Genomic DNA, 17,289 nt, shown 5'->3' on the forward strand with positions numbered 1-17,289 from the left:
AGTCAAGGAACAGCTTATTTAAATATATAAATAAACCGAGGAATTTGTTCATTTAATTAACTATATATTAAAATGAAAAAACATATTAAACTAAATGAGCGTTGTATGATACTTAACAGTTAATAAATGCACATCAAACAAGTAGAAATGAGTGTGATTCATTCATATCATGCTCAATGCACTTATTAATAAATAGTATAGGCTAGGCTATATCGATAATGAATAATTAATTGATAAAAGATGTGAAAGCATTAACAATTTGTTACATTAATAAAATCCAGACTTTGCCAAATAACCCCTAAACGTGCGGTACATGCAGTGTGTGTGTGTGTGTGTGTGTGTGTGTGACTGAGCAGGCTTGTTCAGTGTGGGCTGTGCAGCTTTAAAGTGCTCGCTCCATGATGCCTTGCGGTGTCCCGCGCACTGTTTTTACTGCCGCTGCTGCTGATGTAACGGGCCACACTGACTGAACTTCAGCGAGCGGACCCTCCTAACGGACCTCAACCGGACTACATTTACGGACATCGGACGAAGGGCGTCTTTACGAAACATTAAAAGGAAAACCACACCATCTGCTTAAATCTGGGTTCTCTGGCGGAGCGAAGTAACAGACCCGGACTGAGGATTGTGGCGGTCTGGGACTGCAGACACACGCAGGTACAGAAATTATATTAAATAAACCGTGTTTTGGACCGTCGTGAAAGCCCGAGAGATGGGCGACATGTATTTAATGTGCTTTCATGGGGCATCTTGAAATAATTGCGACGGGACGCGTTACATGAAGGCGCAGGAGAACAGACGCATGACACGATACTGTGTGCAGTCAATGGCAGGGCTTTTATCAGCAGCCCAGATCTACTGATATGCGTTTCAACGCGGTTCATGACAGTGTGATGGTCAGTGTTTTCCACCAGATCAGCAGCAGGCCTGCAGCCCCTCCTAAACTTACGAACATACAGCACTGTCTGCATCCCATAAACACTAAGGCTTTATAGTATGTTTAATTAATGAGTCATTATTAGACATTATAAGGGAGACTAGGGCTAATTGTCACAGTGGTTGTTTCTGATTATTCATAAGGTTTTGAATCAAAACACGTTAAGCTATTTAGGGTCCATTGTGACTTACAGCATATAGTTTACAACATGCCCCTCTATTGTGTATTTTCATCTACCTTTAGTAAAACATTCACTGGAGCAAAAGTGCCACAACCAGCCCTCACTTAATGTTCATCAGATTGGTAGTGTATATTGAAATATGAATGTGTGAAAATATTTGAATCAAATTTTCCTGACAATGCAATTATTGAAATGCATACAAATAGTAATGTTTTGTGATTGTGTGAGACTTCTGATTCACTAGCTTCTATTTGTAAATAACTAAAACACTAACAAAGTGCAGTAATAAATAAATGTAGGATATTGATAATAAAACAATAAAATAAAAAATACTCATTTGCAACATCAAGCTGCATAACAGACTCTTTTTGTACACCTAAAACAACTAGAAGTGGCTGATGAAAAGTTAAAAATGCCACACCTGCTCTTATGTTAAAAATAAGGTGGGTAGTAAATTACATTGTATAATGAATTAGGCATTATATAAAGTTATGAACTGAACATAACTCTGGCTCCAACACCTTTGAAGTTTACTTAATGTCATACAAACTGCAAAGTTATATGCACTCTTATTAATAGATAAGACTGTTTTTGTTAAGCTGATTTGATTACATAAACCGACTATCAGAACTTACACAAGAATATGCAGTAGAGGCCAAACTGTTGCCTTTGTTATTAAGGTAATGTGCTTTGCAACAGGTTTGAATTTCTGTTTAACTGCATCAGATTTTTCTCCATGTCCACTCTCTCAATTTTACTGACAATTATGATAAATTCACCCCTCATTTCAAATTTTGTGTGTGAAACCAAAGGGTGCCTTCTTACTAAAACTGTTGTCTGTTAGGGAAACGGGCTCAAGACCAACTTCAAGAGGCATCTTATTATCACATATGATGATCTAGAACAAATAACCAAGCGAATATTTAATGAACACATTGCTTATTTCTTGGTCAAAATTGAACTGTTAGTTGAAATTTTTAGTACGTTAGTTCATTTTCAACATACAGCTTCCAACCACTCCTTCAGACGCAGCAGGCAGGGCAAGACCCATCAAAAATAGACCAGACAGAGTCATCTTAGTAGTCAGGATATTGTGCAGCACAGGATTTGTATGTGTATTTTTTAGCTTTCGGACACCACCTTCCTCTGCCTCACTTATAGATCTGTTTACACATGCCTCATTCATAGAAATGACTCACTCACAACCGATTACACATGCCTCAGCCACTCATTACACACAGTCTTATATGACAACAGCTGGCTCATCAAACACCCACTGATCAAATCTGCTGACCGTGGATATCATCAGCGTGCTAAATAACTCCAGAGCAAGACCTACCAATGAAGGGAGGAGAAAGCAATAGAGAGCTGAGTGAAGGCGGACGGAGTAGACAACAGTACAGAGGCAGTGAGACAGAACTGTGCTGACAGATGTACATGTAATATCATGAATAAATGCATGATCATAAATGCATGGCAATGCAGATCAGGATCTTATGTAGGCTGCAGAAAGCTGTTCTATACTTTTGATGGGGTACTAGTAGGCAGACGAGGTCTGCACCCACCGATTTCCAGTTCAACACATTGTTTGTTTATAAAATGCCAAAAATGTTTGGTCTGTGCATACAGTATGTGTGTAACCACAGGACACAAGACAGTTCACAGACAGTTCACTTCCCACTTTTGAACCCACACTGTCCAACTCAAGGAAATGAAGGGGTTTGTCTGCTGTGCAATAAGAAAATAATGACTGTTTACATGAAGGTTAGGGTATGTGCACTGCACAATATGCAATTAATTTTATAATCAGCATAGTATAGATACTGCACGCATACACAATTTTTCTAACTGCACATACTCTGTATGTTCAGCTTATTTTGCACTAATTAGTTTGTCTGCAAAGTGGCAACGCTGCCTAGACTGTTGTTTTACTGTCTAAAAAGAAACGGATAAGACAGAACAACAACAAATGATTGGTGACCAAACAACTAAATAATTGGTGCTTTCAGTGACACCTCAAATTGTGTTGCGGAGAGGTGTGCTATTACTTGACTAAGCGTTCAGATTGGTAGAAGATAAATATGGCGAAATTAACACAGACTTGTCTTTCACTGAAGGAAGAACACCAGTCATTTCTAGGAGCCAGAATATCAAACATACTTAAAAGGATAGTTCGCACAAAAAATAAAATCTGTCATTAATTACTCACCCTCATGTCGTTCCAACCCCGTAAGACCTTTTGTTCATCTTCAGGACACATATAAATAAGATATTTTTGATGAAATCCGAGAGCCCCCAGCTCCCACATCAGCAGCACCACATGCATGCGCCGTGGTACTCTTGTGAATATGCGTCAAAGACTGACACAAAAGAGAAGAAATTGTTGAATAAAGTCATTATTTTTGTTTTCTTTGTGCACAAAAAGTATTCTCGAAGCTTCATAACATTAAGGTTGAACTACTGATGTCACATGGACTATTTTAACGATGTCCTTACTACCTTTCTGGGCCTTGAACATGTCAGTTGCATTGCTGTCTATTGTCTGTCAAAAATATATATCAAAATAAAGATATCAAAAATATCTTTGTTTTCTGAAGATGAATGGAAGGTCTTGCAGGTTTGGAACGACATGAGGGTGAGTAAATTATGACAGTATTTTCATTTTTGGGTGAACTATCCCTTTAAGGTGTGATCTGGGCCTGTAAGCAACAACATTGAAACCAACCAGAACACCCTAATAAACACAGAAAAACATTAAAAACCACTCTGAACACTTTATACCATATAGTAGTGCACTAGAATAACTACAAAACCCTGGTATTATGTTGGTGAGGTTTTTTTTTCTATGGACAAGCTTTTAGAAAATGTAAAAATCTAGTTTTATATTGTTTAAATGCCCATGCAATGGCAAAGGTCACTAGCAATGCCTGTCAAACTATCTAAAGAAAACACAAAGGGTTGATTAAACATAATTCTTGTATTAACAAGGAATGCCGAAGGAAAATGTTTTAGAGAGAAACAAGACTGAGCTCTCTCTTGCTCAAAAGCAGAATTTTAATTTGGTTCAAATAACTATATAAACTTTGTGTTGACCTGCAAGGTATGCATATATCCAGCATTCCTTCCCCCACATTGTATGTGATAAAGCCAATTACTGTGACATATTCGCCTCAGGATATTGTGCAGCACAGGATTTGTATGTGTATTTTTTAGCTTTCGGACACCACCTTCCTCTGCCTCACTTATAGATCTGTTTACACATGCCTCATTCATAGAAATGACTCACTCACAACCGATTACACATGCCTCAGCCACTCATTACACACAGTCTTATATGACAACAGCTGGCTCATCAAACACCCACTGATCAAATCTGCTGACCGTGGATATCATCAGCGTGCTAAATAACTCCAGAGCAAGACCTACCAATGAAGGGAGGAGAAAGCAATAGAGAGCTGAGTGAAGGCGGACGGAGTAGACAACAGTACAGAGGCAGTGAGACAGAACTGTGCTGACAGATGTACATGTAATATCATGAATAAATGCATGATCATAAATGCATGGCAATGCAGATCAGGATCTTATGTAGGCTGCAGAAAGCTGTTCTATACTTTTGATGGGGTACTAGTAGGCAGACGAGGTCTGCACCCACCGATTTCCAGTTCAACACATTGTTTGTTTATAAAATGCCAAAAATGTTTGGTCTGTGCATACAGTATGTGTGTAACCACAGGACACAAGACAGTTCACAGACAGTTCACTTCCCACTTTTGAACCCACACTGTCCAACTCAAGGAAATGAAGGGGTTTGTCTGCTGTGCAATAAGAAAATAATGACTGTTTACATGAAGGTTAGGGTATGTGCACTGCACAATATGCAATTAATTTTATAATCAGCATAGTATAGATACTGCACGCATACACAATTTTTCTAACTGCACATACTCTGTATGTTCAGCTTATTTTGCACTAATTAGTTTGTCTGCAAAGTGGCAACGCTGCCTAGACTGTTGTTTTACTGTCTAAAAAGAAACGGATAAGACAGAACAACAACAAATGATTGGTGACCAAACAACTAAATAATTGGTGCTTTCAGTGACACCTCAAATTGTGTTGCGGAGAGGTGTGCTATTACTTGACTAAGCGTTCAGATTGGTAGAAGATAAATATGGCGAAATTAACACAGACTTGTCTTTCACTGAAGGAAGAACACCAGTCATTTCTAGGAGCCAGAATATCAAACATACTTAAAAGGATAGTTCGCACAAAAAATAAAATCTGTCATTAATTACTCACCCTCATGTCGTTCCAAACCCGTAAGACCTTTTGTTCATCTTCAGGACACATATAAATAAGATATTTTTGATGAAATCCGAGAGCCCCCAGCTCCCACATCAGCAGCACCACATGCATGCGCCGTGGTACTCTTGTGAATATGCGTCAAAGACTGACACAAAAGAGAAGAAATTGTTGAATAAAGTCATTATTTTTGTTTTCTTTGTGCACAAAAAGTATTCTCGAAGCTTCATAACATTAAGGTTGAACTACTGATGTCACATGGACTATTTTAACGATGTCCTTACTACCTTTCTGGGCCTTGAACATGTCAGTTGCATTGCTGTCTATTGTCTGTCAAAAATATATATCAAAATAAAGATATCAAAAATATCTTTGTTTTCTGAAGATGAATGGAAGGTCTTGCAGGTTTGGAACGACATGAGGGTGAGTAAATTATGACAGTATTTTCATTTTTGGGTGAACTATCCCTTTAAGGTGTGATCTGGGCCTGTAAGCAACAACATTGAAACCAACCAGAACACCCTAATAAACACAGAAAAACATTAAAAACCACTCTGAACACTTTATACCATATAGTAGTGCACTAGAATAACTACAAAACCCTGGTATTATGTTGGTGAGGTTTTTTTTTCTATGGACAAGCTTTTAGAAAATGTAAAAATCTAGTTTTATATTGTTTAAATGCCCATGCAATGGCAAAGGTCACTAGCAATGCCTGTCAAACTATCTAAAGAAAACACAAAGGGTTGATTAAACATAATTCTTGTATTAACAAGGAATGCCGAAGGAAAATGTTTTAGAGAGAAACAAGACTGAGCTCTCTCTTGCTCAAAAGCAGAATTTTAATTTGGTTCAAATAACTATATAAACTTTGTGTTGACCTGCAAGGTATGCATATATCCAGCATTCCTTCCCCCACATTGTATGTGATAAAGCCAATTACTGTGACATATTCGCCTCAGATTGAAGTTACTTTGAGTTAATGAATCGTACTCAGGGTTTCTCATCCTCAACAGATACTCTACTGACAAACAATTTCATTTTAAATGGGTTCAATTCAGTGTCAGTTTGTGACTCATTGGTGCGTTGTTCAGCTGGGAACCCCTGACAGGACAAAGTTTTACAGTGGAACATGGACAAAAGTTAAAATAAAGAGATTGTTCCTTAATTGCTTGTGTTTGTTAGTTCCCAAGCAGCCGGCCATGTGAGAAATTCACAAAGCTGTGAAAGCATCACTATGGAGATGGATTGTTTGTGTCCAGTCATACTGTGAGGCATGCAGGGGTGGGCGTCTCTCCAGCGGACCTTTGTGTTTGTCTGGACCCTTGTTAGAACAGCCCCCCACTACAGTCCACACACGCCGTTAGGGTCCTGAGGAGTTTTTCAAGTGCTGTAGATAAAACTCCAAGAATTACAGCGAGTGAAATGCTAGACAACATTTTTCATCTCAAAAGCAGACCTGTTGAAAGATCTGGAATATGTTGTACTGACCCTAGTCAAGGTAGACACCATGTTTAATCTGAGACAAATTTTGCTGAATAAACAATAAACACTACATTTTACAACAAAACAACATATTAAATGGAGTGTACTGCCAGCCCTCACCTCTTAGTTTTGTGTCAACAAATATGACAGCTAGCCTGAGTAGTTTTATAAACTTTAATAAACTGTTATATTCAACAGCCCTGAGTTAGTATAGCAGAATGGACATCATTGACATGACAGAGCATGTGAGAGTGCTACAGCATGCAGGGACCGTTACACCCGATGGGGTTACTGTAGCATACAGCCATATGTGCTGTGCTGATCTGTGTTTACAGACGTCAGACGTGAGTCGACTGGAATGTGAGTTTAGATGCATTACGTCTCCTTTAGCAGCTGTCTTGGCTGTACCTTATACTGACAGGCCGCCAAAGCCTTGAGTTCGTTAAATTTAGCCCCAGGTCATGGAGCCGAAGCTCGTCTGGGGCAGATGCCTGTATCATGTATATACAGTTAAACACAGATTCTGCAGCTGACACATAATATTGTTGGAGGGTAGGGCTTGATGCAGTGTTTAAAACATACAAGAAAACAACTGTATGCTGCTTTGCTGAACGGGTAGGACTGGACTGAACTAACAAGCTCATGAGAGATTTCTAAAGCAGAAGTGAATGATTACACTTCCTGGCCTGAGGTCTCTGCCCAAGAAAGACTGATTAGAACATGATATCAGAGTATCAAAACACACACCAGGACATAATTAAAACAAGATATTTAGAAAATGTGAGTGATGCTTGCCCATGCAAAATCTAGGATGTTGTGGGTGGTTTCCAAGCAGTTCTAAGTAGTTTTAAGTGCTTTTCAAGGTGGTAACTAGGGTGTTCCTTGTGGTTGCTATAGATGGTTGCGTACTGGCACAAGTGAAAAGAACCCAACCCTCTGTCTCTGTTATTCTTGCTTGGATACCTCCTTCAATTTGGGATTTCCCAAAATTGGTAATCTAATCATTTAAAGTTGACATGAAATGGAAATGTACCTTATTTTGTAAATGTATCTTATTCATCTTATTGAGAATGATTCACATTGGCTGGCCATCTACAACCATTTAGTTTACTTAAACCCGCTTTTTTTATACGACAGACTACAAGCTTGCATTCAGAACTGCCTCCATTCAATCAGCAACTGATGGGCAGAACCAAGTCCCCGACCTTCTTTTTTTCCCCTTTTCGATTCGTTTCACTGCTATGTACATCACAATAAGGAAGAAGAGATCTGTCGATACTGTCTTTACTTTACAACTTTAAAACATCATATCGCACCCTTCCTCAACTGGTTTCATAATGTGAGGTATTACAATATCCATGGCACAAATTTAGGGATGATTTCTGTGCCGGAATTTAATACTTAGGGCTTTGCTAAAACTGTATTTCCGTAGTGTTGACATATGCAGATACAGATATCCATCATGCATATCAGCTGGGTGTGAGATGGCATATCAAGATATTGCCCACTTCCCATCAGAGGCCACTTCAGATTTCAGCAGCCCAAACACTCCTGGAGACAGAGGGAATGAGAGACAAACAGAGGACTTTCTCTCTTCACAACACACACACACTGAAAGACTTATTACCTGTCAAGGGTGTACAGCTCATCTCACTTATCCTTTATGAGTGTGTCTCATGGGAGTGGGCGCCATCCATACTGTTCACACAGGCCTGTTTGGACCAGTTCTTCTGCTTGAGTGGTTCATGGCTAAATAAATCACTCTGATCACTCAGTACACTACCACAGAGGACAAGCATCAGTCTATACTAAAGTTTTCCTTAACAATAAAATGAAGTAAATAAAACTTGCACAACAAAAAATAACATTTATCTGACAACACATCTAAAATTGAGAGCTTTAAATATATATTCTGTGTGGTATTTGTGTATGCTTTGTTTAATTTATCTTTTAATGCAAGGGTCTTAATCTCAAAATACCTAGCTAAGAGTGTTCTCCATTGGGGGCAGTTGAATAGTTTTTTTTTTTCCAACTGTCTAATAATTAGGGTTAGGGGTTTGCTGAAACTGTATTTGCATAGTGTTGACATACTGATTGCACTATGCTGATATCCAGTTATCATGGATATCAGCTGGGTGTTAGATGGCATATCAAGATATTTCCCACTGCCCATCAGAGACCACTTCAGATTTCAGCAGCCCAAACACTCCTGGAGACAGACAGAATGAGAGACAAACAGAGGACTGTCTCTCTTCACAACACACACTTATTAGACTTATTACCTGTCAAGGGTGTACAGCTCATCTCACTTATCCTTTATGAGTGTGTCTCATGGGAGTGGGCGCCATCCATACTGTTCACACAGGCCTGTTTGGACCAGTTCTTCTGCTTGAGTGGTTCATGGCTAAATAAATCACTCTGATCACTCAGTACACTACCACAGAGGACAAGCATCAGTCTATACTAAAGTTTTCCTTAACAATAAAATGAAGTAAATAAAACTTGCACAACAAAAAATAACATTTATCTGACAACACATCTAAAATTGAGAGCTTTAAATATATATTCTGTGTGGTATTTGTGTATGGGTCTTAATCTCAAAATACCTAGCTAAGAGTGTTCTCCATTGGGGGCAGTTGAATAGTTTTTTTTTTCCAACTGTCTATTCTGACTATACATAGCACTGATACATATAAGTGAGTTGATGTAAACGAATGAATTCACTCCTATCAGACTGTTAAATCAAAACAATAATAATAATTTAATCAAGTCAGACAGGCAGAATAAAGTGGTGGGGTAGGTAAAAACAGGATGTCCATCAACTAGCCACAATCCTTAAGAGAACAACAGGATAACAAAAGGCCAAACCACAGTGAAAATTGATTTGCGAGCCGGATTTGAGGATAATAACAGATCAGGGCTTGTGTGAGCAAGCTGGGAGTAAAACTTTAGCACTGCAGCACCCAAACCCTCCCTTCACGAGGAACTAAAGATGCCATCTGCCAGACTGACACTATGGATGGAGTATCATAAAGAACCAAGTGCTAGTAAGGTCACTGTTATTGAAGAATACAGAGAGGTATTTATGATTAAACCATTCCTTATGTAAGCGGAATTAGCACAAACAGTTATTTGGTCTTTCAAGCAGTGATAAGTGCGGCATGCAGACCAGAGAGCTTGCAACGGGTGCCTGCAGAGGTGAGGAATGACATCCAGATGAGAGGCATGGAGCTGAAGGTATGGGTGGATGGAGTGCAGCGCATCGTCTGCGGGGTCACAGAAGTCACCACATGTCAAGAGGTTGTTATCGCTTTGGCCCAAGCAATAGGTGAGACACTAAACACATTGTACCCTAATCATCGAGATCCAAACAGGGTTTTGGTCACTTTTGCATGCTCAAAACACAATCTGATAACTTGTTACACAATGGTACCATTTTTAACAGAACTTTTTTTTGTTTTGTTTTTGTTTTTGGCATGTTCCCTTCCAAGCTCCCTCCTCCTTTGTTCTTCCCTTCCACTGTTTTTTACGCAACATAACCCTCACTATGGTTGTCTCCTTGACAACAAGCCCTCTTTGAGATCAGAGATGGGAGCAGTGAAATGCAGTATTGTCCCTTCTAGTCTCAGAGTTCGACCCTATCACCCCATACTAGAAAAAATTAGACCATTATTTCATGAATAAGTGCAATCTCTGTGCTACTGAGGCGCCTGGTCTCTGGGGAATGTCGGATGAATTTCCTTTGGAAAGTTAAATCTTTTTGTCGTCATGAGCTTGTATGTCTGCTTGCTACTCTGTTTAGCCATACACAGTTTTATTAAAGTCAAAGTATGTAGTGTAGTGTAATGTTAAAGTATTTTATGCCTCGTTCAGGCTGTCAGACAAAATTTTTGTGCAAATCTTATTGAAATCCGATCATATATATATATATATATATATATATATATATATATTCTGAATGGCAACAAACTACATGACATTTTTGCTAATCCGCTTTGAGCTACATTCATACGTGGTTTGGATTCATATTCAAATTGCATTCCTGGAAATCCGTTTTAGTCTGACGGGTCAGATCGGATTTAGCGCATGCCACATAAAACGTAAACATGTCAGACGTTTTTTGTAGAAAACATGCTTAATGTCTTTGCAGAAACAAGCTTGTGTTGTTGCAAAGTGCAAGTCATGCGGAAAAATACAATTTACTGCTAGTTTTGAGTTTTGAAACCAGCAGAGATGGCAGCACAGAATAAAATCGCACATTCCAGATTCCTGCATTTCTGCCACTGCCTCATAAGATGAAATATAAAGCTGCGTGATAGCAACATAGTAATGTCGTAAGACAACATCTGTTTTGCAAACTGTACTGTTGTTATTGTTGTTTTTAGTGTAGGCATAACAATGCAGTGGCATTGCCATAGAAACCAACGCACATTCCGTAAAATGAAACGGCGCTTCTGGACACACATATTGATATGAACGGTTCGATACACTGTGTGGACAGTCAGTTGTCTAGATCAGATTGCAAACAGATATGCACTAAATCGGATTTAAACTGACAGTCTGAACAAGGCTTTTGTCCTATCAACTATATGCAAGTCAGTGATAGGTTCACTCTCTAAGAGCGTAAAAGATATGGCTCAGCCAATAAACATGTGTTTGTTTGAATATCCTGACAAAGCAACAGAGGCTCAACCGGTGGCCTGATTTTGGGGCGGGACTACTTGTTTGGCTGACTAATGACAGATTGGAGGAATGTTTGGGAAACTTGTTTGAATACAACCATTGTTTTTGCAATTCAGATTTTTTACGCTAATGCAGAAATTGCACTTCAAATTGCTAATGTAAAAATATTGTCATACAGGGCGGACAGGTCGCTACACGCTGATTGAAAAATGGCGCGAGACAGAGAGGCACCTGGCGCCCCATGAGAATCCTGTAGTTTCTCTGAATAAGTGGGGTCAGTACGCTAGTGATGTGCAGTTGGTGCTTCAACGTACAGGCCCATCTCTGAGTGAGCGCCCTACCTCAGACACCTCTGCAAGAGCCCCAGAGCGCAGCTTATACCGCCAAAGTCTCCCTCCCATGGCAAAGCTCCGCCCCACAGCCAACGACCGTTCCCTCAAACGACGTGAACCAAAACGCAAGTCCCTCACTTTCACCGGTGGTGCAAAGGGGTTACTTGAGATCTTCGGGAAGAATCGTGAAGGTGAGACCAAACAGAGAGTGGTAAATACAAACCGCAGCAGCACTCCGGCCCCTACACAGGAGCTGTCCCGCCTGGTGCAGTTGCAGAAGGACAAGTTGCACATCCTACAGCAGAAACTGCAACGATGCGAGACTGAGTTGCAGCAGCAGTTGACGGAGGAAGAAGAAGAGGAGCTGGTCAAACTAGAGCAGCAGGTCCGCAGGAATGAGGCGGAGATGAAGGAGCATGAATTCTGGGAGAATGAGTTGAAGATTGAACAGGACAATGAGAGGCAACTTCGTGAGCAGCTGCAGGAACTGCGCAGCCGTGTACAGGAGTGCGAGGAGCAGCTGGGAGAGTACCTGGCACGTATTCAGTGCATGGAAGCAGGACTGGAGGCAGAGCGCCTGCAACAAGAGCTGATGGAGACGCGGCTAGCGGATGAAATGGAAGTCCGGTCGCGACTGGACAAGGCTCGTGCCGAGCTAGACATACAGGTGCAGCAGGCTGCAAGACTGGAGAGCAGCTGTAGAGCTGTGGAGCTCTCACTTGGGCAGTCGAACATCAGGCTACAGGTGAGATCACCTGAAGGAAGATCACAATTTACTTAGACTAACAGTTTAAAGTGATCAGAATTGACTGAGGTTGCTTTCACAAGTAAATCCTTTGGGGTGGACCAGATCTACTTTGACATGAGTGAGTCTTGTCGATTTGGTTAGTGTAAAGCTGTCCAAAATCAGGTGCACAACAGCAAACCAAGTATTCAAGTATGGTTCACAGTTGGTATGAAAGCAATTTGTACAAAATTTCAGAAGTGAATCACTGTTGATGACTTGGGGAGCATGCAGAGATGACATAGTATATGTATTTCTTAAAGATTTATAGCTCAGGGCTGTCCTTTCCTAATCCTGTAGAACCACTATCTTACGAAGTTTATCTTAAATCCTAATCAAACACACCTGAACCAGGTCTTCAGGATCATTAAAAACTTCAAGGCAAGTGTGTTGGTGCAGGTTGGAGCTAAACTCTGCAGGACATTGGCCCTCCAGGAGCAGGATTGGACAATCCTGTCATAGCTGTTCTTTCAATCTTTGCATCTCTTGCATTGCATCCATGATAGATATACTTAAGTGCTGTTCTGTGCATATAAAGTTTTGGTAGTAAATCCAGTGTTCTCTAACCAAGTGTCAAAACAACCTATGAAGCAAAGTACTAATGAATAGCCAGTGCTTTGTTCCATGCAGTACAAGCGTGGCTTTGCTGAAACCTTGTGATCTGCAGCTGCTTTGTTTTGGACTCTTTGGCCTTAAGTTCCAACAATGCTACTAATCGGCTTTGCAGCATGTTAAGGGAGCTGGGTGGGAGTGGAGGGTAATGGTCACGGATATTATGTAAAAGATCTTTGCCAGAGCTTACAGATGAAGTGAAGGAGCAGGATATGTCCCAGTACAGTTTGCATTCACCAGGAACATTACGTAACATAACACAGATACACTTGTATTAAATTCTAGCACTAAATTATATCTGAACTGTTAAAGTAACAAATTATAGTACGGCAGGTTTTGGAGCATACTCTTTTGGCCCTCCTCTTTCTTTAAAAAAAGTGTGAAAATTTTTCAATTTTGATTGTTTCATTTAGGAGAGAGAGCAGGAGCTGGAACAGTTAACTAAGGAACTGAGGCAGGTGAACCTTCAACAGTTTATTCAACAGACTGGCACCAAAGTAACAGTTCTACCAGCAGACCCTGGTGAGGAGGAAGCTAACACAGGTATAAACATAGATATTGTCTGTTTTGTTCTTCATTTAACCTAATGTAACCAACCTGTAACGTATGTTTCTAAATTCTAAAGCACAATGTGTCCATTTTAAAGAGTTCTTTACAAGTAAAGTCACTCTTTGTTTTATCTCTGTAGAGTCAGAAAATCAGTCTGGATCTCTGAAGCGGCTTGGATCAGCTCGACAACTTCCTGCTGACCTACGAGCTCTGCAGAGCCCGCTGAACACGACCTTTAACCCAGAAGGCATCTATGTCTGATTTTGCACTGGGCATCAACATTTAAACACAGTCTGCACTTCCCACATGACTCATAATCCCTAGAATTACAGAGGTATCTGTTGTTTGCTCTACAGATTCATCAACAAACAGCGAGTGTTTTTTTTACGGTGATGATTGCTTCGTCTTGATGGCTGTTTGACTAATCCAACCCAATCAGTGCTTTCTCTAAATCCTACAAAGACATCTCCAGCTGAATGTATGCTCAGTTTCACTGGACCCAAAGCGCAGTAAGGCTTTGAATATGTCTTGAACATGGCAACTACTGAACTGAATACATGAATACATGCTGCCTCAGCCTTCGTTCAATCCATCAAACTTCTGGAGCAAGTTAGAAAATGCAGCATCATGATGTCTTTCATTTCTAGAATGTTTCTGAATCTCCGTAAACCTCATACACGATGCGATTATGCAAGCAGAAGGAATTTTAAGGAGATGCAAAGAGATCGTTGAGGATGATAAATTATGCAGTTTATATTTTATGGCTCATAGTCGTGATGAAAGCTCATAGTAAGGGGTGGGGTTTCGCCTTAGTTTGCACTTTATTGGCCAACACATCTGCTGTGGAATTTTACTGAAATCTTAAAAGCTGAAGAATAATTTTCTGCGTTTGATTGCACTAATCAGGAAAGCAGGTGCATGCAATATTTTAAAACCATGTGAGAGTGAGTAAGAGAGGTGTTTTTGCATGAAAGCAGCTTGTGGCAAGTGAAATTTGGAACCTTTTAAAATGAAGCAATGGAACCTGGTTTTGTGCTGAACAGCTTAATTTTAAAAGGAAGCCTTTTAAATTATGCAAGTACAATGTAGTTACGCACAAGTCGTAATGACTGGCCTAGATCAACGTGTTCTGCTTAAGCTTTCAGTGAACCTTTTTGGCCAATAAATGCATGTTTATTTCTGACACTGAATATTTAGTTTTATTTTTTTATTTAGCTGATCCCACTAAAATCCTTATCTAGAGTTGTCTTTTTTCCCACATACTAGCAAAAATCACATCAGTTGCATATATTTTAAACAAATCTTTTTTAGAACTTTATTTCTTATCAAACCAAAGTGTTCTGGAAGTCATGAATAGCTGCATGAATGTAAAGATTTGTAATTGTGTGTGTGTAAAGGGAAGCAGCTCCAAAATATTGTTGATGACATGATTTTTTTTTAAATTGTTTAACTGTAGTAGCATCTGCTTCCCTTAAAGCTACATTCACACAGATGCAAAATGACTTTATTTTTACATTTAATATGGACATAAGCAAGGAGCTCTTGGAAGTGTGTATAAGTACTCATTTATATTTGCTGTAGTAGCTTCTGAATTTGTTTTTATATTTTTGTTAACTGGTTAGCTTACTGATATTTTTTTCCAAAAACACTATTTTGCCAAAAGCCAGTATTAACATGATCTTCATGGATGACTGAATCATTTTATTTTTTAGTAAAACAAAAAACAGGTTTGGTTTAAAGCGCTGCACATCATGCTATACATTCAAAACAAAAACCATCTGCTTCTACATTTATTGAGGATTTTAGTAGTGTAATTGAGTAGTCGTGTGTTGATTTCACACAGAACTGGTGCTCGGATGATTTGCAAACGAGCATTCGACTGTCTGAATGGCGCATGACTTGAAGAACAATGTCATCTCTGTGTGACGAGGGAAACATTTGAGAAGCATGCCTTACTGAAAAAAAACAAAAACTAAAGTTGTAAATAGCATATAGCAACATATCAATAAGTAGCAAAGAGGACTATTTTTAACATAGATTAAAAAAAATTGCACAGCATTCTCTAAACAGCTAAAATAAAGGAAAATTTTTATTTTTTAGCATTGTTAGGCTGCATGCACTGATGTTCAGTTTTAAGCTTGTGTGAGGGGTCTGAGGATCCACCCATGGCACTTAATACAGGTGTAATACTCAACTGGGCTGTATTAAGGTGTAACATGGACTGCGCTAAATGCCTGTATAAATATCTGTGCAATTGTAACAGGCTTGAGGTTTGGGACTGATGTGTGTGCATTAGAAATTAACAGTGTGCATTCTATCACCTGCTGCTAGGCACACGGGTGTGACTAAAATATTAAGCTCAGCTGAAAGTTGTTAAAATCAAATGGCATCATGGTTTGATATCTCTGGATCGCGAGTTTTAACCTTTTAATGCAGTACCAAAATTCCTTTGAGCAACAGACTTCGATTCAGCTCTATTTTTAACAAATTATGTTAATTAAACTACATCCTTCTTGAGAAGTGTCAGATGCCTGGAAAACACATTGAAATGATGTATGTTGACGTTTATCGAGCAGCATAAACGATTTATGCCATCAGTGGAAAAGGTGCAGTAACACTGTAAAATATGAAATAAATTTAGAATAAAGCATTGCTGTTTACGGTGTCTTTTTTTTTTTTTTTTAGGTTGTGGCAGTCAGCAACCTAGAACAAATATGTTTATGTGTGCTTAGCAAAATTCTTACACAACAGGTCAATTGTGTTATTCTGTGTTTAGCTAATTTTTGGTAGAACAGATTTAGTGATTAATTTAGCCTGGCAACAGTTACAAAAAGCAACCACACAGCTGGTTCTAAAAATATCAGAACAGTTCCAGTCTCCGCTTAATGAGTGTGTCCAGCTGGTTAAAGACCTGACTAAGTTCAAACACCTTGATTTCCCTAATGGCTTCCCAGCAGAAGTCTTAGCTGCAGGCACTGAGAATGCAGAGAGTAGCCTGGGGCAGTTATTTTGCCCTGTTGGATGGATTTTACTCAGATCCAATGACTGCAGGCTCCTTCAGTGCATAGGTGGAGAGTTCTGCTGAGAAAAGAAGCACTGCATGCCAGGAATCAAATCCCACATAAACAATCACTTTCACCTCTGCTCAATATGTGCACAGAGTCTGACAGCAAGCATTAGGATTGCATATATCAACACTACCAGATGCCTCTTCCTCACTGGAGTCAGAAAACTCGACACTAACTTCCTCTGTCCTTGAACAGATTGCTCTTTCTGTTCATTACAGAGTCAAAACACATCCAGCAAACACACTTTTGAAGCCTTTTTTAAAGGTAGGATAGGCAATTTCATAGAGGCTAAAATTAGCAAGCTAGCTTTGAAAGCATAAGATCCCACCCTCCCTGCATATCACTCTCCAAAGCCACAC

At 39.5% G+C, this 17,289-nt stretch overlaps 1 protein-coding gene across 2 annotated transcripts; it reads left to right on the forward strand.

The window, feature by feature from the left end:
* The first annotated feature begins 381 nt into the window (after positions 1-381).
* Positions 382-15,865, forward strand: LOC107590609 (ras association domain-containing protein 8-like). Of its 2 annotated transcripts, none has more exons than XM_016279482.1 (5): positions 382-657; positions 10,048-10,230; positions 11,764-12,662; positions 13,727-13,856; positions 14,002-15,865. In XM_016279482.1, the coding sequence occupies exons 2-5, from the start codon at positions 10,119-10,121 to the stop codon at positions 14,121-14,123; spliced, it is 1,263 nt and encodes a 420-aa protein (XP_016134968.1). In that variant the 5' UTR covers positions 382-657; positions 10,048-10,118; the 3' UTR covers positions 14,124-15,865. The 2 variants fall into 2 exon arrangements, with proteins under 2 accessions (XP_016134968.1, XP_016134960.1); XM_016279474.1 differs by having other exon boundaries at positions 10,051-10,230.
* The last annotated feature ends 1,424 nt before the right edge of the window (positions 15,866-17,289 follow it).

Source organism: Sinocyclocheilus grahami, unplaced genomic scaffold (assembly GCF_001515645.1).
Source record: "Sinocyclocheilus grahami isolate Dianchi unplaced genomic scaffold, SAMN03320097.WGS_v1.1 scaffold8.1, whole genome shotgun sequence".
Lineage (NCBI taxonomy): Eukaryota > Metazoa > Chordata > Actinopteri > Cypriniformes > Cyprinidae > Sinocyclocheilus > Sinocyclocheilus grahami.

Bases quoted from the DNA above. Each gene is read 5' to 3' on its own strand.
- LOC107590609 (XM_016279482.1), top strand. From the start codon at position 10,119: ATGAGAGGCATGGAGCTGAAGGTATGGGTGGATGGAGTGCAGCGCATC. The intron at 12,663-13,726 runs GTGAGATCACCT...TGTTTCATTTAG, and splicing joins AGTCGAACATCAGGCTACAG to GAGAGAGAGCAGGAGCTGGA. The intron at 13,857-14,001 runs GTATAAACATAG...TTATCTCTGTAG, and splicing joins TGAGGAGGAAGCTAACACAG to AGTCAGAAAATCAGTCTGGA.